The following is a 26,789-nucleotide window of genomic DNA, read 5'->3' as shown; positions in this document are numbered from 1 at the left end:
GGTGGACAGCCCCTACATACAGCAGACATGCCCATCAGTATTGGGCATCTTCCTGTCACACTTCTGGCACCTCTTAAAGCCACAGGTGCCCTTAGAACATTTCTAAATCAGCCACGCTGGAAAAAGAAGGCTTAGCAGTTATAAGACACAGACACACACACACACACACATTCGCAAGAGGGAACAGGAAAGAATTTTTTTTTACAGAAAGAAAAAAAGAGAAAGGGTACCAACTATGGTAGACACAAAATACCTAAACAGGTAAAGATAGTACCAGTGATTGTACGTAAGACAAGTCTACCCAAAGGTAAACGAAAAGGAGAAAAAAAATCACTTGCGCATAGAAAAAAAACGAGAGGACCGGGTAGAAAAAATACTAAGGAAGAGAAATATAGATATATAAGAAGGGAAATTAGAGAATTCAAAGGAAAGACTTACTGTAAATAACTGCCAAAGCTCGAGAGAGGTTGGATACATTTGACACAAAGCGGCAAATGATATCTGAGGTAATTTAGAGAGGAGCACTATGGGTGCAGCCTAGCTCGAGAGTTTGGAAGGTGCAAGCTGAAATTAATGGCAGAGTCAGTTCCAAGGGTCTGAACAGAGCTCACAGTTAAGGATTATGTGAAGACTGACATCAGATTCTTAGCTGCTCTTGGCAACCAGCAACCAATAATCCACAAAATGTAGAACATATATCTGCTATCAAAATGCCGCCCACTTCAAAGTGGCTTTGTTAATACTTTTATTATTACTATTTCAAAAAACTGCAAATGACAGCACCCATGCCTACTTCACCTCCTCAAACAGAAACTCTTAGGTAATGACCAAACTTCATGACTCCTGTTCGACATGAATAACATGGAGCCACCTTCTAAGCTGTGGCCCAATATCTATGTCCTCTAAAACCTGCCAAAAATATGCCTACTCCACAGTATCAAAAGATCTGAAACACAGAACAGCAATGTGCAGCCTTTATTCTTTGCTGCCTGGACTTATTTCATTCTTCTCAGCATCTCCCTCCAGTGCTGCACCCCAGATGCAACAGATATACTGATGGGCCCTTGGTCGGGCATCTTCTCTCCATCAAAAAATTCAGCATCTTTTTTCAGCAAAATTCCATACTCTCAAATGCTCACATGCTTGCAATAACATATGATGAGACAAAATACACCAGTTACATAGTAAGCTCATCCTCACAGTCTATCAGTTTTCCCTCAAGCAACCAGAGCACTTTTCTCAAATCAAGAAATTAGTGATGCAGGTTTAACACTACATTATTAAAAAAAGAGAACTCCAAAAGCAGAAGCTAGTAAAGACCACACCTCTGTGGAAGGAGATAGGAAGGTATTCCTAACCACTAATGGGGATCAACTCACAGATGAAACTGTCATGCTAAGAAATTATTTCCCAATTTAAGAAATGTTCCTATTTAAGCATAATCCCAAGCAGTACCACACAGGGTAGGAGGACCTAGAGGAAAGCACCAATGTAGAGTCAGGAGAGTCCTGGAATAATGCAACTTTACAAGATGTGATCAAGCAAATAATGCTTGTTGAAGGTGTTCACCAAGGACTATGCATCCGTGGTACATATGTCTGTGATAGACATGTCTTTGACTGCAACTTTTCTCAATGTATTGTCAACTGTTTGAAGGCAAAATACAGTACAACTGAAAGTGTCTGCTTGACAATCACAATCCCTTCCCTACCCTCCCTGGAGAAAGGAAACAAACAACAGGTTTGTCTTTCTAAACTCACACAACTGTTCTAAGTAATACCCGAGTTACCTATCCAGGGTGTGAATGGCTCTGTCGCATTTGGTTTATACCACCAAAAAGAAAGCTAGGAGATTAAGAGAGTACCCCAAGGGAAACCTTACAAATGCACATTCTGGAGAACCTGGTTCATCCTAAACATCATCCCTGTCACTGTGGTTGGCCACCCTACGTGTAAGCCTCACATCATGTGGAGGTAATGGCTGCTAGGAAAAGTGTTTGAGGTCACAACATTGCCAAGGTCCCTTCCAAGAGGGAAACGAGAAGTATTGAGCAATCATGGGGCATGAGTTTGGCTCTGCAAGCCATGGAAACTTTTCATGCAGGTGTAGGCAATATGCGCTAAACTGGGGAAGGCAAAGAGATTCCAGTGGTACTGTAACTCACATGTGTTCAACACGTGTGTGTGTGGGGGGAGGGTATGGTCCAACAATAATGCCTGCATTTCCAAGAAGCCAATGAGGGTGCAAACCACCCCTGCGGCTATCTGGATGATGGCCTCTCCGGACAGTTCTCATCCTTATGCTGGGGAAATTGGGTCAAATCCAACTTGGAGAAACATGAAAGTTGGCAGACAGAACAAAACACAATATACAAAGGGAACATTGTACAGTACCTTGAAACATGAAGCACGATACAGCAGCTGCACAACATGGCCAATACTGGTTTTAGATGCCTGAGGAAAACGTGGTTCTAGCCTCTGTACGACAAAAAGGACCAGCACTTTTCTCGAGAGGGCAGATCCATCTTCCAGTGCAAGCAGGACCAACTTTAAAGCTTCTTCTTGCATAGCTTTAAAAAAAAAAAAAAAGATTCAATATAGCTCACTCATGTTAATCACTAAACATACAAAATTGCATCTCATTCAATAATCTGTATAATTTTGCTTAAAAAAATACATATTTCTGCACTGGAACAAATGGGTTATACACATGAAGACAAAGTGTTGCCGTGTCAGCATAACATACTTGCGGATGCTTGAGTGTGGTTACTCCTACAGTCAATTCTACACAGAACTCTGTCATAGGCTGAGGTACCTGTTCAACCAGACTTTCACAACAAAGCATCCTTAGCCCTACATTAGCCGAAGTCACAACCCTAGGCCAGCTAGTATCACCGTTGACATGGATGTCTCTCAAATACCTGGTACAATGGCTATCAGGTGGACATCTATCTTCATTTTTTTCTTGCCATCCAACTGTACATGCTGGAAAACCGTAACCAGGGAACCTTGTGCTTCCAGAAAAATACCCAGGCTGCTAGGACTGTCCAGCTGAAAATCTTGCCTCTCCTATTATGTACCGGAACAAAAAGAGGTGAAGCTCATACTAAAACTGTTGGAATGTATGAAGAACCCATCGCATTGTGTCAAACGGTTCACTTCCTGAGGCAGCAGGATAACTTTTCCCTTGCCAGCAGGATCAAGAGAGAGAACAAATGCTGTCTGGTCAGAAAGGGGCAATCAGTATCATTTCTAGCCCCTCCTCCCTTGTTTCCTGCATGGCACTGAGCAGCAAAGTAAAGAGAAAATAAAATTACACACATAGGCCTCTCCAGTTCAGAAAGAATGCATCCACTGTCTAAACTTTCCTATGATGTGCTCCAGTGCAGAATTTGTTCAGTCAGCTGTTGCTCAGAAAAGCAAAGAGGTCCAGGTCTGCTGAACTCCATTAGTTCATAAATGATAGAAATACATTCCTGTGAAGCCTTTTCTGGGTCTTCTGAAGTCTTGCTCGACTGATCTGCAACGGCGGTGTCCCAAAGGGAATGAAGGTGACAGCCACCAAGAAGCTGAACTTCAGGGTCAGTTTCCAAGGCTACACTGCTAGCCTGCACAGCCAACAGCAGGCAAACCCCTATTTATTAATTTACCAAAGGACAGATCTCGAGTGCAGCCACTTCCAAGGTCCATGGTCATTGAACCTACTGCACACCTGAAGCACATAGCGAACTTAAAAAAATATCTTTAAAATTTATATGAAGTTTGATATCCTCTGCTTTCCAGCTGCATGATCTGAGGGATCACTGGTGAGACTCTGGTTTGGAGTGGTTTGCCTGAGTGGCATACCCATATTGCACTTAGTTGCTCTTTTTATAATGCAGGGTAAAGCAGAAATTATGGTCTCCGTGAGGCTGCTTTTGTTGTTCCCATGGATTCCTTCGATGCCACTGCTGCTTCTTTGTCTGGAACTTGATAAGAATATATCATAACGGTGGCTGAGGATATTCAACTCAGAATGCAGGGAACCTGTCTTACGATCTACTGGAAATTTGCTGCCATAAGTTTTAGAGAGCTGTAAGGGACTACTTCTTCCATGGGCAAGAAGACTTTGCAAGTTGCTCTGTCTGATAGTTCAGACTGAAGTCTAGTCTAGTCAGACATTGCAAAACATAATCTAAAGACGCTGTCATCACTTGCACAGACTAGGCCATGAGAAACACACACCCAGATATAGATAAAATGTGGATGTTCCTGGTTCTAAAACCAGCATTTGGTAAAAAACTCATGGTGCAATATTTAAATCTAAGGGCATGAAGGTTAACTGGAAATGTGATCCCTCCACCACAAACTACAAATATTCCCTGAAAACTGAAGTATATGGAGACAGGAGTATATTAAGAGTCACAGTAACAGAGAATACCTAGAAGTTTAGCATGGGGAGTAATGCCTAGAGAGTTAACAAATTGGACTTGGATACTTTAAGGAATTTGTTTAGCATTGACTGGAATAGAATAGGTCTCCAGAGGTCATTTCCACTAGGAACACTATGGGATTGATGCTTTTCTGCTCCTGTCCTGGTGGAATCTTTTCAATACTACCCTAAAGTAACATCTTATGTAAGATGGGTTTTATGCTCCTGATTTATTGATACCTTGAAATATTCTTTTGTGTGCATTTGAAAAAGAACTTTTGTTTATAACACCTGGAGATACCTTTAAGATGCACTGGTTTGCAGTAACTACAAACCACTGTTGGGAGGCAAAGTACAGTTTTGTACCTACCATAAATGTAGATGTCCAAGAGGTATGCATCTGCAGTCCTAACATATGGGTTGTCCTGCCTCAGGCAGCCCTTCGGTCGGCCGGATTCCAAAGTCTGGGTCTGGCCTCGGCTGATGTCGCACTTCACCCGACGTCATAGCTGCTATGTATTGGGTATAAAGGCATCAGCCGACGCCATTTTCCTCAGTGTTTCTTGCCCCAGATGCCAGGTGCCCTCTAGGAAGGCTAAATTTGGATAAATGCAAATGATTCCAAACAGTAGAGAGCAAACAATATAAAAATGTATATACATATATACAAACAAATACACCATAATAGATTCCCCCAACTAGCTACAAGATGGGTAAATACCCTAGGAGTACCACAGAGGGGAAGGAGGGGGTAATCCTGACTGCAGATGCATACCTCTCGGACATCTACATTTATGGTAGGCACAAAACTGTACTATGTCCTTCAAGGATGCATCTGCAATCCTAACATATGGGTAGAATACCATAGCCAAACTGGGGGAGGAGGCACTAAGATAAAGATGGTGTAGTTAAGATCCCTTGCAAAACAGCAGTTGCAAAACCTGCTCGGGATCTGGAGTATAAAGGAAGATTATAATGTTTGGCAAATGTATGCACGGAGCTCCAAGTAGCAGCTTCTAAAATGTCTTTGGTAGCCACTCCTCGTAGGAAAGCTGTAGTGGTGGCTGTAGCCCTTGTGGAGTGAGGATTGATATTTTCTGGAGTTGTCTTTCCATGAAAAGAGTAGCAAAATCTAATGCAATTTCCTATCCATTTTGAGATTGTCTGTTTTGAAATTGCTTTTCCTTGCATTCCTGTTGCATATGCTACCAGAAGCTGGTCAGTTTTTCTGTTGGTCTTAGTTCTGTCCAGATAGTAGCGTAATTGCCTGTGCACATCCAAAGTATGTAGTAGTCTTTCCCCCCTGTTCTGTGGGTTGGGGAAGAATGTTGGTAAGTGAATTGCTTGGTTCAATGATACTCTGGAGACCACTTTTGGCATAAAAGTAGGGTTAGTTCTCAAAGACACTCTATCCTGATGGAAGATAAGGAAGGGCTGTACTGCCATTAATGCCTGTAACTCAGAAACCCTTCTTGCTGAAGTGATTGCAAGCAGGAAAGCAGTTTTCCAAGATAAGAACTGTAATTCTGCTGTTGCTGCTGGTTCGAAAGGGGGAAGTGTTAACTTTTCCACCACAAAGTTAAGGTCCCATGTAGGCAAAGGTGGCTTCCTTGGAGGCTTTACATTTTTAATTCCTCTCAGAAACTGCCTGAGTAGAGGATGAGAGAAGACTGGAGGATCCATGTTGTATTCTGATGAAATTGCTGATGCATGAATCTTAATGGAGGAGTAAGACAGGCCATTGTGGAAAAGTTCTGCTAAGTATTCCAGGATGTTAGCTATGTTTGCTAATGATACATTTTCTCCTTTTGCTGCACTCCAAATGAGGTATCTTTTCCATTTGGCTGAATAAGTCTTCCTTGTGGAGGGTCTGCGAGCCTCCAGGATAATGTCTTTAACCCTCTGAGATAAATCTGGGTTATTTTGTTTTATGTAATATTCCAAGCAGCTAGCTGTAGTGTTTTCAAGTTTGGATGTAGGGTCTTGTAGTTGTTCTGTGTTAGAAGTAATGGACATAGAGGTAGAGGCCATGTGTGTGTCCGAGACATGCTCCTCAGTAGCGGGTACCAATGCTGCCTCGGCCAATCTGGAGCTATCAGGATTATCCTTGGGTGATCTTTTTTGATCTTCAGTAGGACTTTGTACATCAAAGGAAGAGGTGGGAATGCATATGCTGTCAGGTTTTCCCAACTGAAGGATAGGGAGTCCACCTTCCAAGCAAGTGGGTGGTATGTTCATGTGCAGAATTTCTTCAATTGGTGGTTGTGTGGGGATGCGAACAGGTCTATTTCTGGTAGTCCCCATTTCTTTGTAATGGTTTTGAAGATATCTGGATGCAGCATCCATTCGTGAGCATCCGTGGTAGTTCTGCTTAAGGTGTCTGCTAGTGAATTTTCTTTTCCTGGCACAAATTCGGCCTGGAGTTGAATGTTGAGGTTCAGGGCCAAGTTCCACAGGTCCATTGCCATCCGGCATAGAGGATATGAGTGTGTACCTCCCTGTTTGTTGATGTACCACATGACTGTGGTGTTGTCCGTCCTTATCAGCAAGTGACCTTGTTGAAGAAATGGTCTGAATGTCTGGATTGCATGTTTCACTGCCAGCATCTCCTTTTGATTTATGTGTAGATTCAGCTGGTCTTGTGTCCATAGGCCTTGTATGCACTTGTCCACCATGTGCGCCCCCCAGCCTAGGTCTGAGGCGTCCGTGGTGATGGTCTGGCTTGGATGAGGTTTGTGGAAAGGCAATCCTCTGTTTGACTGACAGGCCTGAGCCCACCACAGGAATTCTTGCTTCAGGCATGGAATTATTGGAATCTGGGCTTCTAGACTGTGCTTGTGTTGAGACCATACATTCCTTAGGTACCATTGCAACTTTCTCATATGCAGCCTGGCATGCGGAATCAATATTATGCAGGATGCCATGTAACCCAGGGCTTGCAGGACTTTCCTTGCGGTAAGCTGGGTCTGTGTTGTTAATGCCATGAAATAGAGTGGTAGTTGCTTTTGTTTTTCTTCTGTGAGAAATGCCATCTGATTTGATGTGTCCAGTTCTGCACCCAAGAATGTTATCCTTTGGGATGGTACCAGCCTTGACTTTTTCATGTTGACTGTGTATCCCAAGGCTTGCAGCAGTTGTATAACCTTTTCCAAATCTTTTGTTAATTTGGTCTTGTTGTCCGCTTGTATTAGGCAGTCGTCCAGGTATGGGTAAATCTGAATTCCCTGAAGCCTGCAATGAGCAATTACTGATGCCAGGCATTTCGTGAATACTCTGGGCGCAGTAGATAAGTCAAAGGGCAATGCTGAGAATTGATAATGCTCTGATCCTGCAAGAAATCTGAGGTGCCTTCTGCAATCTGATCGTATAGGGATGTGCAGGTATGCCTCCTTGAGATCTAGAGTCACCAGCCAAGACTCCTTGCCCAGCATGGGAAGAAGTTGCTGTAGGGTCAGCATTTTGAATTTTGGAACAATGAGATATGTGTTCAGAGCGGACAGGTCGAGAATAGGCCTCCATTGATTTTCATTTCTTGGTACAAGGAAAAGTCTGGAGTAAAATCCTTGTCCTTGTTCCATAGGCGGTACCTTTTCTATAGCTCTCATCCTTAGTAGTTGGTTGATTTGTCTTAGAGCGTTTGTTTTTTGGCTTGGTGGTAGGTTTGGCATTCCTCTCTTTTTTGGTACAGTGTGGAATTGAAACCTGTAGCCTTTGTCTATTGTCTGTAAAATCCATTTGTCTCCTGTAATGTAATGCCAGTTTACGGAAAATAAGGCTAGCTTTCCGCCCAAGGGTGCTTCCAGTTGTTCCCTGGTAGGATCAGAGCCAAGTCATTGTGTCTGTCCTGTGGAAGTGGTTGTAGCTGAATCTGTGGCAGTACTTCTCTGGTTGTTAGGCTGCCACTGACGTCCCCTGTAGGTACCCCTGGATTGACCTCTGCCTCTTGGGCACCTATTTCTGCCTCTCTGTGCTCTGGAGGTGTCTGGAAAGGACCAATTCTTCGAAGGCCAATTTCTACTAAACCTCGGAGGTTGGACCTGTAAGAAATCCTTGACTGTTTGGACAGATTTTGCTTTTTCTTCCACCTTCTTTAACACCTGCTGTGCAGGGGAGCCAAACAAACTTTGTTTCTCCATAGGAGCATCTAGGAGCTTTGACTTAACATGGTCTGGTAAGGATTGTTCTTTTAACCAGGCATGCCTTCTAATCACTGTTCCAGTCATAGCTGATCTAAAGGAAGCCTCCAGTGCATCATAGCCACATTTTAAGGAATGGTTACTGACCTGCTGAGTGTTATGTACCAAATCCTGAAGGGACTTACGGTCTATAGGTTCAGGAGAGGACAGTTTTTTATTTAGCTGGTCTAACAAAAATTCCTGGTACTGAATCATGTGAAATTGACAGTTTAAGGCCCTGGCCGAAAGAGTAACAGAAGTATAAACTTTTTTACCCCGTCTCTCTAATGCTCTAGATTCTCTTTCAGAGGGGAGGAGGTTTTTGGCAGAGGCAGCTGCTACAGCTTTGGGGCCCTGAGAAATGGTTTCAGGATCTGCGATAGGAGCCTTATACAAATGGAAGTGTGTGTCCGGGACCCTGTAATATCTGTCGGGCTTGGCAGGGGCCGGAGGGAGAGAATCAGGGGCAGTACAGGCATCATTATATGCATCATCAACAAGTGTTAGTACTGGAGGAATGGCTAAAGGCCTATGCTGTGGTAAATGTAAAAAGGTCCTTAGCCTTTTCCTTGAATCTGAAAAATCCTGGCCCTGCCATTGAAAATATTCTCTCATAGCATGTAAGGTTTCCCCAAAAGAAAATTTTTCAGGAGGAGAGGCAGAAGGAATGGAGTCTTCTGCATCAGAATCCTCATAAGGAGAGTATGGGCCTTCCGGAGGGTCTGAGTTATCTGAGTCATCCGAGGAATAGTCTGTAGAAACAGGATCCGGGGGCTCAGTTCTAGGCCTCTTCTCTGGAGGGGGTTGAGAGGCCCTGTCTGGGTGAGGTTGGGATCCCCTGATCAAAGAAATGAGATCCTCAGCCAGGCTGAGCATTTGGGAACTAGAGGTAGGCCTGTGTGAGGGGGTTTTAGCAGGCAAGGCCTTAGAAGATTTAGCTGCTTTAGCCCTGGAAAAAGCCTTGATAGACATAGAAGCAGGGGGCCTAGCAGCTCCACGTGCAAGGGGTAGATATGTCTAAAGGAATAGTTTCTGATAAGTCCTGGGTGCCTGCTACAGCAGGGGTAATTTCAGTAGCAGATTCAGCCATGCTCTGTGAGGCCTCGGCTATTGGAGGCATGCTTTCGGCTGAAGGAAGAACCGAGGACTCGGTTTCAGCCGAAACAGAGACACTCGCGGTTGGCTTAACCGTGGTTTCAGCCGAAACCGCGGACCGCGAGTGCCGGTCCTTTTCCTTACGCTTTTTAGCTAATTGTGAAGTCGGAGTCTCCGACGGCATTTTGTATGCAAAAGCGGGACCAAAAAACTCCTCTGCAAACTCCGACCGACGTCTAAGTGTCCGTCGGTTGAATAAGCACAGGCTAGACAAGCTGATACGTCGTGGTCTGGGCCTAAGCAAGGAAGGCAGTAAGAGTGGAAATCCTTATGAGGTATTTGTTTCCCACAAGTTAAACAATTATTTACTTTTTCTGACATCGGCTGAGGCAAGAAAGAGTCCCCAACGGGGTACTTAGCTTTTTAGAAGTCTTCGGTAGTAGAAATCTCTGGATCTGACCGACCGGCACTTGCGAACAGCTTCTGCTTCGGGCACCACGCGGCAAGAAAGACTGGGGAAAATGGCGTCGGCTGATGCCTTTATACCCAATACACAGCAGCTATGACGTCGGGTGAAGTGCGACATCAGCCGAGGCCAGACCAGACTTTGGAATCCGGCCAACCGAAGGGCTGCCTGAGGCAGGACAACCCATATGTTAGGACTGCAGATGCATCCTTGAAGGACATCATGCCAGTTTATCTCCTAAAATAAATGGGGCAAGGGTTCATCCAGTGAAAGGAAAGTTAAGGGGCTATGATGGTTTTTTTTTGGGGGGGGGGGGTAAAGTGATGTTGTAGTAACAGTTGTTGTTTGGGGGAGGGGGATAATTGCTGCCTCTGCCCCACCCCCATCTCACTGCCGCTTTCCTTTCTGAATAGCCTTCCTAACTTTCGGCTGTTTTGTTTGCCTTGCCTCTGCTCTGGTGGAAGGTAATCCGTGTTATACTTGAGCAGGGGTGGATGGAGCACATGCTTAACTGATTCCATAGTCTTCCTTCTGTTCTCCAGCTTTATAAGCACACTGTAAGCCTAGGGTCCAATGAACAGTTCTTACACAGCAGGAATGACTAGTTGCTCTTTGACATCCTTGAAGAAAGAAGACAGTCTTAGCTGAGGACTTCATTCAAAGACTGAATCCACTGCAGCAGGCCCGTGTGATTCATCCATAGCATCATACCCATGTTTAATAGCATGTCTGATTAAGTGCAGGGCCGTCTGGACTTGCTGAATGAAAGCAGCCCTTCTGTTCTTGGTACACAACCTTCCAGAAGTTACTTTAAGGTACTCTTGATACTTAGAAAGTGGGTCTAGCAAATGAGAGCCTTAAATGGCTTCACTGCAGATGCATAACCATACCCATCAAGTAAGCCTACTCTCCTTATCATTATGGATTGTATTACAGTAACTTGGAGCCAAGTCTCATATCTTAGACTCCAGGGACATGATCTGGATCTACTACAGAATTCTTACAGAAAAACTAGTGGGGGTGCTATGCTCTGTAGAAACAGGAAGATTACGGAACAGGGGCTGGGAATCTGATGCCATGCTACCTGAATCAAAAATGCACATAAGAGCTTTATGAACGTAAGGAACAAGAAAGTACAGTTGTGTATACTTACTATAAATGTAGATGTTAGTGTCTTCACTGTTGCAGCCCTCACATTTGGGTTATCCCTGCCAGGTTACCCCTTGGCCAGCCCGGATACCAGAGGCGACGTCAGGTCGTCAGTAGTATAAACTAAGGCAGCCATGTTTCCATGTTGTTTGTAGCAGAAATGGATGCAGTGTGCTTTCTATTTGGAAATGGTTTGTTTGGAGATGGCTTTGCTAACCGGCAACTGATCAGACATTTTGAAGGATTTAGTCCTGTCTAGATAGAATCTGAGCTGTCTGTGCACATCTAGAGAGCGCAGGATCCTTTCCCCCTTGTTCTGGGGATTAGGAAAAAAAGGTGGGCAAATTAATGGATTGGTTGAGAGCCACACTAGACACCACCTTGGGCATGAAGGATGGTTCGGTTCTGAGGAATACCCTGTCAGCATGAAAGATGATGAAGGGTTCCCACAGCCATGAGCGCTTGCAGCTCGTAGACTCTACTGGCTGAAGTGATGGCCAGAAGGAAAGTTGTCTTCCAGGAGAGAAATTTTAGTTCTGCAGAAGAAGCTGCTTCAAAAGGGGGCAGGGTGAGCTTTTCCACCACAAAGTTAAGGTCCCAAGCTGGGGTTGGTGCTCTTCTGGGGGGCCTCAATTTGCTAGCCCCTCTAAGGAACTGTTTGATCAAAGGGTGTGAGAAAAGGGGCTGCTCAGTGGGGAAATGAGCAGAGAGAGGCATGCATTTTTATAGAGGAGAAAGAGAGACCACTGCATAGTAGGTCAGCTAAGTAATCCAGGATGAGAGGGAGGGAAGGCTGTGCCATATTGGCTCGCTTACCCTGGATTCAGGTGCAGAACCTTTTCCATTTGTCGGCATAAGACTTTCTAGTGCTAGGGCGTCTGGACTTACGTACAACATCTAGAATCGGTTTACTGAGGTCGGCAGATTGATCTGGGGTTAGGGAATAAGCCAAGCTGCCAAACTGTGTGTCTGCAATTGGGGATGCATGAATTCCCCTTCCCTCTGGGTCAGGAGGTTTGGAATTTGAGGAAGATGCCATGGTGGCAGTGGGGACAGGCTACGCAGCAAGGGGTACCAGTGCTGGCGACGTCAGTCTGGAGCTATAAGAATTATCCTTGGTTTTTCCTGCTTTATTTTAAGCAGTACCTTGGGGATGAGAGGTAGTGGAGGAAAGGCATAGACCGATGGATTGACTCAGGGGAAGGACAGGGCATCCAACTTCCAAGCCATGCAGTGATACTCCCTGGTGCAGAATTTGCTGAGCTGATGGTTGGTGTGGGAGGCAAAGAGGTCGACCTTTGGGGTGCCCCATTTCTGAGTTATTAGGGTAAAGGTTCTTCTGTTGAGCTGCCACTCGTGTAGGTCCAGAAGATTTCCTGCTTAAATGGTCTGCCAGATAGTTGAGAGAACCTGGTAGGAATTGTGCTAACAGGTGCAGCTGCATGGCTGAGGCTTTGTGCCAAAGGGTCATGGCCAGCCTGCATACAGGGCAGGAGTGAGTCCCTCCCTGCTTGTTGATATACCACATCACAGTGGTGTTGTCCGTTTTGATCAGGAGAGCCCCTGGGGAGAGAAGGGGCTTGAAAGCTATCAAGGTGTGCTGGACAGCCATCATCTTTTTTTGGTTGATGTGCAGAGAGATTTGCTGTGGGGTCCATTGGCCCTGTATGCATCTGCCGTCCAGGTGTGCACCTCAAGCAGTCTGATGTGTCTGTGGTGATGGTCTGGGCGACAGGGGGGGTGGCACGAAAGGTAGTCCCTTGTTGTGGGAGCATGCTGTTGCCCACCAAAGAAATTTTTTTCTGAGGCAAGGAATTATAGGTATAAGAGTCTCCAGGTCTTGAGAGTGTTGATACCAAAGGCTTTTTAGGTACCAGTGAAGTTTCCTCATATGCTGTCTGGCATATGGAATGAATAGTATGCAAGATGCCATGAACCCCAGAGCTTGCAGGATCTTCCTTGCAAATAACTGGGGTCTGGTGGCTAGTTGAGAGAAGTAGGCTGTCATGATAATTTCTTTTTCTGGTGTAAGGATTGCCATCTTTGATGCTGTGTCCAGGCTTGCTCCCAGGAAGATAATCCTTAGGGTGGGCACCTGTTTAGATTTCTTTTCGTTGATTGTGTACCCTAGGGAGGTTACTAAGATCTTTACAAAGGCCAGGTGCTTGAGCAGCTTTTCCTGGTTGTCTGCCTGAATAAGGCAGTCGTCTAAGTACGGGTAAATCCGGATATTCCTTTGTCTGCAAAAGGCAATGTTCGGAGCCAGACATTTTGTGAAAACTCTGGGAGCAGTATATAAGCCAAAAAGAAGCGCAGAGAACTGAAAGGGGTGAGATCCTGCCCTGAAACGGAGACACGTCCGGCGTGATTCCGTGATAGGAATGTGGAGGTAGGCCTCTTAAATCTAGGGTGGCTAGCCAAGCATCCTTGGAGAGAATGGGTAGCAGTTGCTGGAGGGTGAGCATTTTGGGATCACCAGGACGGGGTTTAGAATGTATAGATCGAGGATGGGGTGCCAGGTGCCTTCTTTTCTGGGCACCAGAAAAAGTCTGGAGTAGAAACCTTGGCCTATCTGCTCTGCAGGAACATGCTCTACTGCCCTCAAAGAAAGCAGGGAAAGGATTTGCTTTTGAGCCTCTGCCCACTGGTTTGGAGATAGATCTGGGAACCTTTTTGGGGTTGGAAGGGTGTGGATGGAAAAATTTGTATCCCTGAGACACTATGTTGAGAACCCAGTGGTTGTTGGTAATGGTGGCCCAGGTGCTTGTGTGAAAAAAAGAGTTTTCCTCCTAGGGGTTCGTGAAGGTGGGCAGAGGGACGGGGGAGGGGAAGGTGAGTCACTGTGAGTTCTTACCATAAGTGGGTGGCTTAGAACTCCCTGGTTTTGAAGTGGAGGTAGTCCACTGCATAGATCTCTGCACTCCCTGTGGCTGCTGTCTGGGTGATCTGTTTACCCAGGGCCTGGGCTGGACTGGACTGGCTTAGTGGGAGCAGGAAAGGACCAGTGCTTAGTGGGACAATGCCTGCTGAACCTGGGTGGCTGGACCTGTAAGAAATCCTTAACTGTTTGCAAAGATTTTGCTTTTTCTTCCATCTTTTTTAAGATCTCTTCTGCCTTAGTGCCAAATAAGTTGTCTTTGTACAAGGGGGCATCCAACAATTTAGATTTGACATGGTCTGGCAAGGGCTGTTCCTTAAGCCATGCATGCCTTCTAATGACAGATCCAGTGACTGTTGCCCTGCAAGAAGCTTCTAGGGCGTCAAAACCACAGTGCAAGGTGTGTTTAGTTACTTGACTTGCAGAATGCATTAACGTCTTGTAACTCTTTTGATTCTGTACAAGCAGGAAAGGAAGACATTTTTTTTGTTTGAGGAGTACCAGGATATGTTGCTGAAATGTTAGCATATGGAACTAACAATTTGGTGCCCTGACAGCAAGAATAGCTGAGGTGTATACTTTTTTACCCCATCTGTCTAGTACTCGGGGAATCCCTCTCTGAGGGGGTGGGATTCTTAGCAGAGGTTGCTTTAATCCCTTTAGGCTCTTGAGAAACTACCTCAGGGTCAGCAGAAGGATTTTTAAAAAGAAATATGTGCGAGTCAGGGACGCTATAGTACCTGTCTGGTTATCTGGGTGCAGGAGGTAGGGTGTCAGGAATCAAGCTGGATTCCAGGAAAACCTTCTCCACAACATACAGGACTGGGGGGATGGCCAAAGGTCTGTGCTGTGGAAGATCTAAGAATTCCCTGAGTCTCTTTTTAGACTGAAGGTAGTCTTGACTCTCCCATTGGAAATGCTCCCTTATGATATGAAGGGTTTCCCCAAAGGAAAAATCCCCTGGGGGAGAGGCTGAAGGGATGGAATCATCTGCATCAGAATCCTCATAAGTAGAGAGGGGTTGCATGTCTTCTTATTCAGATGCATCAGAGTCATCTGTCTCTGGTTCAGACAAAACTACAGTGGACAGATCTCTTTTCCTTTTGGAGGGGGTAGAGCTTGGCTTCCCCCAATCACCATGACAAGGTCTTCCGCCATTTTAAGCATTTGAGACAGAGGCAAGTAAAGCAGGTGTCTGAGATTGGGTCATCGGTTTCTTGGGTGTGGTTCGTACCCTGGGCCTAAGAAACTCTGTCATTTTCGAAAGAACGGTAGTCACAAAAGAAGACGTCAGTTTGTGTTGAGAATCGGTAGAGCGAAGGACTTCCTCTGAAACCGGTGCCTGCTCAGTGGCTCCGGACCCATCCAAGGTAGAGACGACTGCAGGATCCTTAGTCGAAGGAGAGTTTTGTGGCATACTGGACTCTGAAAGTGTCTCGGTAGCGGCCTCGAATCCACAGAAGCGGGCATCAAGGGCTGCGAAAGCGCCTCAATGAGGACCAGAGAACTGACGACTAGCTTAACAGAAGTGTCGTCGGTAGGCTTGGACCTGTGTGGTCTGTCTGTCTTTAGCTTTACATTTTTTAGGAAGATCTGCTGTCAGATGGCTTATCGAAGCCATATCAGAATTCGAGGACTAAGTGAAAATATCTAGCTACAATATGAGCCCAATGACAGATAGTTTTGGCATTGAACAAAGCACAGAAGCAACAGCAGGGGACATCGTGACCTGGGCCTAAACAAGTGACACAGTAAGAATGAAAGTCTCAGTGTGGTATTTGCTTTCGACAGGCAAAACAATTATTAACTTTTTCTGATATCGGTTAGTGCAAAAAAAAGGATCCCCAATGGGGTACTTAGCTTTAGAAGACTTCAACTTCAATTCAGTAGATGAAACTCAGGTAGCAGCCGAGTGGCACTCATGCGGACTGCTTCTGCTTCTGGCTCCATTGCAAGAAAAACTGATGTAATGGCATCAGCTGCCTTACTTTATACTACTGGTGACCTGACGTCAGTCCTGAAGCAACAGCAACCGACGCAGACATACTAAGCCTCTGGTATTCGGGCCGGCCGAGGGCTACAATGACAGGGATAACCCAAATGTGATGACTGCAATAGTGAAACACGAAGAACATCAAAATTTGGTGGGGCAAACTCAGGAGTTTCACCTATTTTTTATGGACAGCAAAGGACTCCTTGGCTTGCCAGTGGAAAGGTTCTCTGATAAAGTAGAGTATTTCCACAAAATACAGGTCCATAGGGCCCTCACTGTCTGTGCCATATGCTAATAGTCAAGATATCTGAAATTTATAGTCTGGATCATCCCCAGTGACAAAAAAAAAATCAGCGGAGATATTATGCCTATCTGGTCATGTTTACTCTTCCGCTTGGATGGCCTATTTCCAGACACAGTTGGTTTATCAGGATCAGGCAGAAGACTGTAAAAAGTACAGTTTTGTACCTACCATAAATGTAGATGTCCGAACTGGATAGCATCTGCAGTCATAACAACTGGGTTGTCCTGTCGTCAGGCAGCCCTTCAGTCGGCCGGATTCCAAAGTCCGGGTCCGGCTTCAGCTGATGTCGCACTTCACCCGACGTCATCTCTGTTGGTCTTCGGGTATAAAGGCATCAGCCGACGCCATTTTCCTCAGTGTTTCTTGCCCCAGATGCCAGTTGCCCTCTTGAAGGCTAAAATTTGGATAGATGCCAATGTTTCCAAAAAGATAGAGGTAAACACAAAAATAAGCATGTATGTACATATATACAAACAAATACACCATAAAAGACTCCCCCCCACCAGCTAGCTATTAGGAGGGTAAACACCCTAGGAGTACCACAGAGGGAAGGAGGGAGGTAATGCTGACTGCAGATGCTATCCAGTTCGGACATCTACATTTATGGTAGGTACAAAACTGTACTATGTCCTTCATGGATGCATCTGCAGTCATAACAACTGGGTAGAATACCATAGCCAACTAGGCGCGGAGGATAAAAGTAGATTATGGTGTGTTTAGGATCCCTTGCAGTACAGCAGTGGCAAACCCTGCTCGGGATCTGGAATATAGAGGCAAATTATAATGCTTGGCAAATGTATGCACGGAGGTCCAAGTAGCCGCCTCAATAATGTCTTTGGTTGCCACTCCTCGTAAGAAGGCTGTGGTAGTGGCTGTTGCCCTTGTAGAATGAGGTCTTATGTTCTGTGGAATTGGTTTTCCATGGAAGGAGTAACAGAATCGTATGCAATTTCCTATCCATTTGGAGATTGTCTGTTTGGAAATAGCTTTTCCTTCCCTTCCTGTTGCATAGGCTACAAAAAGTTGGTCAGTCTTTCTGCTACTTTTTGTTCTGTCCAAGTAGTAGCGTAGCTGTCTATGTACATCCAAGGTATGCAGTATTCTTTCCGCTCTGTTTTGTGGGTTGGGAAAGAAGGTAGGTAGGTGGATTGCCTGGTTTAAAGACACTCTGGATACCACCTTAGGCATAAATGTAGGATTAGTCCTCATGGACACTCTATCTTGGTGGAAGATTAGGAAGGGTTGCACTGCCATTAAGGCCTGTAGTTCTGAAACCCTCCTTGCTGAAGTAATTGCCAGTAGGAAAGCAGTTTTCCATGTCAGGTGTTGTAGGTCTGCTGTTGCTGCTGGTTCAAAGGGTGATAGTGTCAACTTTTCTAGCACAAAGTTTAAGTCCCAAGCTGGTAATGGTGGTTTCCTTGGAGGTTTTACATTCTTGATTCCTCTGAGGAACTGCCTGAGCAAAGGGTGCGAAAAACAGGAGGATCAAAGCTGTATTCTGCTGAAATAGCTGATGCATGTATCTTGATGGAGGAGTAGGACAGGCCTGAATGAAGAAGTTCGGCCAGATACTCCAGAATGTTAGGCATATCTATGCTTGACACATCTTTTCCTCTTTCAGTACTCCAAATGACAAACCTTTTCCATTTTCCAGCATAGTTCCTTCTTGTTGAAGGTCTGCGTGCTTCAAGAATAATGTCTTTAACTCTTTGGGAAAGTTCTGGATTAGCTGCTGCTATGTGATGTTCCATGCAGTCAGTTGCAACGCTTTTTAGGTTTGGATGTATGATGCTGTAGTTGTTCTGAGTTAACATCAAAGGCATCAGGGTATTGGCCACATATTGTTCGAGACATGCTCCTCAGCAGTGGGTACCAGTGTTGTCTTGGCCAGTTTGGAGCTATCAGGATTATCCTTGGACGTTCTTCCTTGATTTTTAGTAGTACTTTGTGTATCAAGGGAAGAGGTGGGAATGCATATGCTGTTAGGCCTTTCCAGCTGAAGGAGAGCGAATCCACTTTCCATGCTAGTGGGTGGAATGTCCTTGTGCAGAATTTTTTGAGCTGGTGATTGAGAGGTGATGCTAATAGATCTATCTGAGGCATTCCCCATTTCTTTGAGATGGTCTTGAAGATGTCCGGTGCAGCTTCCATTCGTAGGCATCCGATGTGGTTCTGCTTAATATGTCTGCTAGAGTATTTTCTTTTCCGGTACAAATATTGCCTGTAACTGGATGTTGTAGCTGAGTGCCAGGGTCCACAGCTCCAAAGTCATTCTGCATAGGGGTATGAATGAGTGCCTCCCTGTTTGTTGATGTACCACATGACTGTGGTGTTGTCTGTCCTTATCATCAACTGGCCCTCTTTGAGAAATGGTCTGAACTTTTGGATTGCCAGTTTTACTGCCAGCATTTCTTTTAGGTTGATGTGCAGGTGAAGTTGATCCTGTGTCCACAATCCTTGCACGCATTTGTCCAGCATGTGGGCCCCCCATCCTAGGTCTGAAGCGTCTGTTGTGATGGTCTGGCTTGCTTGACATCTGCGAAAGGGTAGGCCTGGGTTTGACTGGCATGTCTGAGCCCACCATAGGAACTCCTGTTTTAAGCATGGAATTAGTGGGATTTCTGTTTCTAGGCTGTGTCTGTGTTGGGACCATAAATTCTTTAGGTACCACTGTAGTTTTCTCATATGTAGTCTGGCAAATGGGACCAAGATTATGCATGATGCCATGAAGCCCAAGGCCTGCAGTACTTTTCTTGCTGTTAACTTGTTCAGTTTTGTTAGTGCCAAGAAGTAAAGAGGGAGTTCTCTTTGTTTTTCTGTAGTTAGGAATGCCATTTGTTTTACTGTGTCCAATTCAGCCCAAGAATGTCCTTGTTTGGGATGGTATCAGCCTTGACTTTTGTAAATTGACTGTGTATCCCAGTGCTTGTAGCAAGTAAATGACCCTTTGTAAATCTGTTGTCAGCTTGCTTTTGTTGTCCCCTTGTAGCAGGCAGTTGTCCAGGTATGGGTAAATTTGAATTCCCTGTAGTCTGCAATGGCGATTACTGATGCCAGGCATTTTGTGAATACTCTGGGCAGTAGATAAGCCAAAGGGCAATGCTGAGAATTGATAGTGCTCTGATCCTGCAAGAAATCTGAGGTATCTTCTGCAGATTGGTCGAATGGGGACGTGCAGGTATGCCTCCTTGAGATCTAGAGTTACCAGCCAACACTCCTTGCCCAGCATGGGAAGAAGTTGCTGTAGGGTCAGCATTTTGAATTTTGGGACAATGATGTATGTATTTAAGGTGGACAGGTCGAGAATTGGTCTCCAACTTTTTTCCTTTCTTGGAACTAGGAATAGTCTGGAGTAGAACCCCTTTCCTTGCTCTGCTGTTGGCACTCTTTCCACAGCTCTCATGTTTGCTAACTCCATTATCTGTTGTAGAGCCTCTGTTTTTTTATTTGGAGGTAGATTTGGCATTCCTCTTTTGACTGGTAAAGTGTGGAAGTGGAACCGGTAACCTTGATCTATGGTTTGTACAATCCACTTGTCTTTTGTGATGTGGTGCCAGTTCTTTGAAAATAAGGTTAACTTTCCGCCTAGAGGAGCTGCTATTTGTTCCCTGGTAGGCGGATTTAGGGTTAAGTCACTGTGGTTGTGTTGATGTAGTGGCAGTGGTTGTGTCTGTGCCTCTGTTGTTACCTTGCCACTGTCGTCCTCTGTAGGCACCTCCTCTGGATTGGTTTCTGCCTCTGTAACGTCTATTCCTGCCCCTTTGAGATCTTGTGGAGTCAGGAAAGGACCAATTTTTGGCAGGCCAGTTCCTGCTAAACCTTGGGGGTTGAACCTGCAAGAAATCTTTAACCGTTTGAACAGATTTTGCCTTTTCTTCCATTTTCTTCATAACCTGCTGGGCAGGTGTACCAAACAAACTTGTCTTATCCATAGGAGCATCTAGCAACTTAGCTTTAACATGATCCGGTAAAGCTTGCTCCTTTAGCCATGCATGCCTTCTTATCACTGTGCCAGTCATGGCTGATCTAAATGAAGCCTCCAGTGCATCATAGCCACATTTTAATGAATGGTTACTAACCTGTTGTATGTTATTTACCATTTCTAATACATATTTCTTATCAAGAGATTCATCAGTGGTTAGTTTTTTGGTTAACTGATCAAGCATAAACTCTTGGTATTGTATCATGTGAAACTGACAGTTTAAATCTCTAGCTGAGAGAGTAGCTGAAGTGTAGACCTTTTTACCCCATCTGCCTAATGACCTTGCTTCCCTTTCAGAAGGAATAGGGTTTTTAGCTATGGTCGCGGCTACTGCCTTGGGACCCTGGGATATAGTTTCGGGGTCTGCAAGTGGGGCCTTGTAAAGGTGGTGATGAGTATCTGGCACCCTGTAAAATCTGTCTGGTTTGGCAGGGGCTGGGGTAAAGAATCTGGAGCGAGCAGACATCATTGAAAGCATCATCCACCACAGAGAGAACAGGAGGTATAGCTAAGGGCCTGTGCTGTGGAAGGTGCAGAAAGGTCCTAAGTCTTTTCTGGAGTCTGAAAATCCTGTTGCTGCCATTGGAACTGCTCTCATGGCATGTAAGGTTTCCCCAAAGGAGAATTCTTCTGGTGGGGAAGCAGCTGGAATGGATTCTTCAGCATCAGAATCTTCAAAATTGGAGAAAGGAGCCTCTGGCTGGTCAGTTATGTCTGATTCATCAGCAGAATCATCAGAGGACACTGGCTCAGGGGCTCTGCCCTAGGTCTCTTCTCTGGGGCTGAGAGGCCCTGTCTGGGTGAGATTGAGATCCTCTAATTAATGAAATTAAATCTTCTGCCAAAGTAAGCATTTGAGAACTAGAAGAGGGCCTGGTTGTGGGGGGCTTAACAGGCACTGTTTTAGTAGTCTTGGCTGCTTTAGCCCTGGCGAAGGCCTTAATGGACATGGCTGCTGGAGGCCTAGCAGCACCACGTGCTGGGGTAGAGACATCCAAGGGAATGGTGTCTGATAAGTCAGTGGCAACCGCCGTAGTGGATAAAATTTCTGAGGCCGATTCAAGAGTGGTAGCAGGGGCCTCAGTTGTAGAGATAGATTCAGCTGTACTTTGATCAGTTTTCTCGGTTTCGCCGAAACCGAGACACTCGCGTTTGCTTAACCATGGTTTCGGCCGAAACCGTGGACCGCGAGTGTCGGTCTTTATCTTTGCGTTTTTTGGCAGATTGGGTAGTCGGAGGATCCAACGGCATAATGTACGCAAAGTCAGAACCGAAAAACTGTTCTGCAAACTCAGACCGACGCCTAAGCGTTATCGGTTGAAGGAAGCACAGGCCGAACAGGCTGCTACGTCGTGGGCTGGGCCTAAACAAGGCAGACAGTAAGAGTAGAAATCTTTATGAGGTATTTGTTTCCCACAGGTTAAACAATTATTAACTTTTTCTGACATCGGCTGAGGCAAGAAAGAGTCCCCAACGGGGTACTTAGCTTTAGAAGTCTTCGAAGTAGTATTCGGTAGAAGTAATCTCTGGATCCGACCGACCGGCACTTGCGAACAGCTTCTGCTTCGGGCGCCACGCGGCAAGAAAGACTGGGGAAAATGGCGCCGGCTGATGCCTTTATACCCGAAGACCAACAGAGATGACGTCGGGTGAAGTGCGACATCAGCCGAAGCCGGACCCGGACTTTGGAATCCGGCCGACTGAAGGGCTGCCTGACGACAGGACAACCCAGTTGTTATGACTGCAGATGCATCCATGAAGGACATTGGGAGAAAGTCCTAGATCAGCTTAATTCAGTTCTACGAGGAAGATAGGGGTATGCCAAAGTATGGCGGCCCACCAATGGACAGCTTTTGACTGGCACAGGTCCAAGTCTAAGAGGGGTCTCATAAGCCTGGGGGAATTTCTCATGTTCTAACTTTCCCGTAACTGTATGGATGCCCTTCTTCATGATCAGAAATGGCAAACAACCCTATCTTTACTTAATCAGCAAACATCACTCATGAGCAGATAACCCTTTGCCCTCTCTAGTCAGGTCTAAAGGGATCTCAGCCCAGTGAGACAAAACTTTCTAGAGAAGGTGTGGTGGTCTCCACAGGGGCATCAACAAAGACATCTGCAAAAGCAGAAATCAGATCATGGGGCTCGTCAACTGCTTCCATGGTACTAATGTCCTTGGACCCAGAAGGCACAGCAAAGTCATCCAATTCCCTCATCTCCTTCTGCTCCTCCTTCCTCTTTGAGGAGCCAGCTGGATTGTTAACATCAGAGATTTTGATAGACTTGGTGTAACAAGGCTGTGAGTCTCTTATTTAAAGTAAGCCTGGATGGCGTTTTGTTCAGCACAAAACTGAAGATAGGATAAGCACTCAGACTCTGCTCTAAGTCTACTCAGTGCATGCACTTACTGTGTCTGTCCTTGAAAGTTTCTTGTCACTTATAGGCATACTTGCTTTTCCTGGTAGCGTACCTACTGCCTCTAACAGGGTGAGATACCCAAGAGATGTCTTTATCAAAAAAAAAAAAAAGTAGCAGCAGATTCTTAAGTAAACAGCCAAAAATATAACATTTCTTCTTTGAAAGAAAAAAAAAAGGATTACCCCAGCAAAGTTACATAGTCAGTACTGACGTCAGAGTCTGAATCATGGCCTAGCCTAACTGTTCTAACATCTTGTATGACATGCAAGGTACATTTCAAGAAAAAATTCAGGATGAACAGCCATATGATCACACTTATACCAGTATACGAAGTATAAAATATACACAGGAATTGACGCCAACAGAGTTTTAAGTCATTTAGAAGAAAACTCAATTATGGCAGTAGAACAAAAAGGCAATAAAAGAAAAGTCATATGTAACAAAGGATCATCTGTTGTTAAAAGTTGTAGTGGAGAACTGTAAGAAGAGGAAGAAACTAAGCATGGCATGGACTGACTACAAAAAAGCATTTGATAGTATCCCACATTCATGGATAAAAGAGTGCTTAAAAATGTACAAGATACACCCTACACTAATTGACTGCATTACAGTAACCATGAAACAATGGCAAACCACTGTGCAATTAAGCCATGATAAAGGACATATTATCCCATGGATAAAAATTCAAAGGGGGATATTCCAGGGTGACTGTCAAGGTTGCTATTCTGCCTTGCCATTAATCCATTAAGCTGTTTACTCAACAGCTTAGGCCATGGCTACAATTTGGCTCCTAGAAAACAACAAAATCTAATGACTTCTCATCTCCTCTTTGTCGATGATTTAAAACTGTACAGCTCAACAGATGAGGAATTGAAAGAAAAGCTGCAGGTTGTCAAAACTTTTTCAGATGATATTGGAATGTCATTTGGTCTTGATAAATGTGCAAAAGCAACCTTTAAAAAAGAAAAGCTGCAGCACCAGGAAAACTTCAGTTCGGGACAAGAATGTGATATAAAAACCTGAGCAAGAGGGAGTGTATAAATACTTGGGAACTGATGAAGGATCAGCAATAAAACAAGAACAAATGCAAATAAAACTCAGTAAGGAGTACTTCAGAAGACTTGAATTAATCCTGAAAACAGCACTGACATCTAGGAACAAGATCCAAGCTATAAATCAATTTGCTCTTCCTGTCCTAACGTACAGTTTTGGAGTGATTTACTGGCCCCAAAAAGTGTTGGATAGACTGGATATTAAAACAAGAAGGATGCTTCATGCTTACCAAATGATTTATAAAAATCAGTGTATACCAAGATTATACATTCCCCATTCCGAAGGAGGGATGGGCCTCCTTGAAATTGATTACTTGTATATATCTGCAATCATGGGATTCCACACTTATTTATTGACCTCACAAGATCCAAATGTAGTGAAAGTTTTGAAACAGAAGGAGAATAAATCTAGGATGAAGTCTCTACTTAATTTAGCAGAAGCATATCGACGTCAAGCAAAATTGGAAATTAAACCAGAAATGGAAAAAAAAACAGGCAGCAACTGAATGTGCCAAAAAAACAAAAGAAAGAATATAAGGTGAAGGACCAGATGAGAAGGCAAGAAATGTGGAAAAAACAAATATATCTGTAAGTATAGAAAACTTCTGGAAGAGCCTGATGTTGATAAAGAACTAACACAGGAATGGTTAAGGAGAGGCGAATTCAAACCAAGAAATGAAAGATTAATATTGGCAGCCCAAGATAGTGGGCTACATACACACTGGTTTATAAAGTCCATTGAACATGTGGGAGAAACAGACATATGTAGGTTTTGTAAAACTGAATTGGAAACGGTCACACACCTTGTTGCTGGTTGTGACGCACTTATGGCAGAGGAACTGTATACTGAAAGGCATAATAATGTGGCGAGGCTGTTACACTGGAGATTGTGCAAACATTTGATATCTAAGTGGCTGAAAAACACTGGAAACAAGAGCCACAAAGAAAATGATGAAGTTTATATCACATGGGATTACCCAACACCTTCTTCTTCTTTTGGCTGCTCCCGTTAGGGATTGCCACAGCAGATCAACTGTTTCCATTTCTTCCTGTCCTCTGCATCTTGCCCTGTCACACCAACCACCTGCAGGTCCTCTCTCACCACATCCATAAACCTCATCTTAGGCCTCCCTCTTTTCCTGTTACCTGGCAGCTTCATCCTTAGCATCTTTTTCCCCAATATACTCTGCATCCCTCCTCAGCACATGTCCAAACCACCATAATCTTGTCTCTCTGGCTTTGTCTCCAAACCTTCCAACCTGGGCTGACCCTCTAATATACCTATTCCTAATCCTGCCCATCCTCGTCACACCCAGTGCAAATCTTAACATCCTCAACTCTGCCACGTCAAGCTCTGACTCCTGCCTTTTTGTCAATGCCACTGTCTTCAACCCATATAACATAGCTGGTCTCACTACCCTCTTGTAGACCTTCCCTTTCACTCTTACTGGTACTAGTCTGTCACAAATCACTCCTGACACTCTTCTTCACCTCTCTTCCACACTCAGCATTATTCTGAACTGTTGATCCCAAGTACTTAAACTCATCCACCTTTGCCACCTCTACTCCCTGCATCCTCACCATTCCTCTATCCTCCCTCTCATTCACACACACATATTCTGTCTTAGTCCTGCTGACCTTCATTCACACACACATATTCTGTCTTAGCCCTGCTGACCTTCATTCCACTTCTCTCTAGAGCATATCTCCACCTCTCCAGGGTCTCCTCCACCTGTTCCCTACTCTCACTACAGATCACAATGTCATCTGCAAACATCATAGTCCACGGGGACTCCTGTCTGATCTCATCTGTCAACCTGTCCATCACCATTGCAAATAAGAAAGGGCTCAGAATTGATCCTTGATGTAATCCCACCTCCACCTTAAAAGAATCCGTCACACCCACCGCAGACCTCACCGCTGTCACACTACTCTCGTACATATCCTGTACCACTCTTACATACTTCTCTGACACTCCCGACTTCCTCATACAATACCACAACCCCTCTCCAGGCACCCTGTCATATGCTTTCTCTAAATCCACAAAGACACAATGCAACTCCTTCTGACCTTCTCTGTACTTCTCCATCAACACTCTCAGAGCAAACATCGCATCTGTAGTGCTCCTTCCTGACATGAAACCATACTGCTGATCACTAATCATCACCTCCCTTCTTAACCTAGCTTCCACTACTCTTTCCCATAACTTCATGCTGTGAATGATCAGTTTAATCCCTCTGTAGTTACTACAGCTCTGCGCATCACCCTTACTCTTAAAAATCGGTTCCAAAACACTTTTTCTCCATTCCTCAGGCATCCTCTCACTTTCCAAGATTTCATTAAACAATCTAGTTAAAAACTCCACTGCCATTTCACCTAAACACCTCCATGCTTCCACAGGTATGTCATCTGGACCAACAGCGTTTCCGTTGTTCATCCTCTTCATAGCTATCCTTACTTCCTCCTTGCTAATCCACTGCACTTCATGATTCACTATCATTACATCATCCAACCTTTTCTCCCTCTCATTCTCTTCATTCATCAACCCCTCAAAGTACTCTTTCCATCTGCTCAACACACTCTCCTCGCTTGTGAGTACGTTTCCCTCATTATCCTTAATCACCCCTTACCTGCAGCACATCTTTACTAGCTCGGACCCTCTGTCTAGCCAATTGGTACAGGTCATTTTCTCCCTCCTTAGTGTCCAACCTTTTATACAACTCTTCATACGCCTTATCCTTAGCCTTCACCACTTCTCCCTTTGCCATGCACCTCATCTCCTTATACTAGTCTACTTTCTTCATCTCTTTGACAATCCCACTTCTTCTTCATCAACCTCTTTCTCTGTATACTCTCCTGTACTTCTT

General features: G+C 44.7%; 1 protein-coding gene across 3 annotated transcripts in view; it reads right to left on the bottom strand.

Moving 5' to 3' along the window:
• The window catches only part of RC3H2 (ring finger and CCCH-type domains 2), a 2,406,224-nt gene that overhangs the window by 1,877,090 nt on the left and 502,345 nt on the right, over positions 1–26,789 (bottom strand). For all 3 annotated transcript variants that reach the window (XM_044058310.1, XM_044058308.1, XM_044058309.1), the window contains exon 5: positions 2,394–2,569. In XM_044058310.1, the coding sequence (XP_043914245.1) occupies positions 2,394–2,569 (176 nt within the window). The remainder of the gene's footprint in view (positions 1–2,393; positions 2,570–26,789) is intronic.

The sequence above is a fragment of the Protopterus annectens genome, chromosome 16.part0 (assembly GCF_019279795.1).
Source record: "Protopterus annectens isolate FY-2018-M chromosome 16.part0, PAN1.0, whole genome shotgun sequence".
Lineage (NCBI taxonomy): Eukaryota > Metazoa > Chordata > Ceratodontiformes > Protopteridae > Protopterus > Protopterus annectens.
The sequence above is the reverse complement of the archived record's forward strand: the minus strand, read 5'-3'. Positions and strand labels throughout refer to the sequence as shown.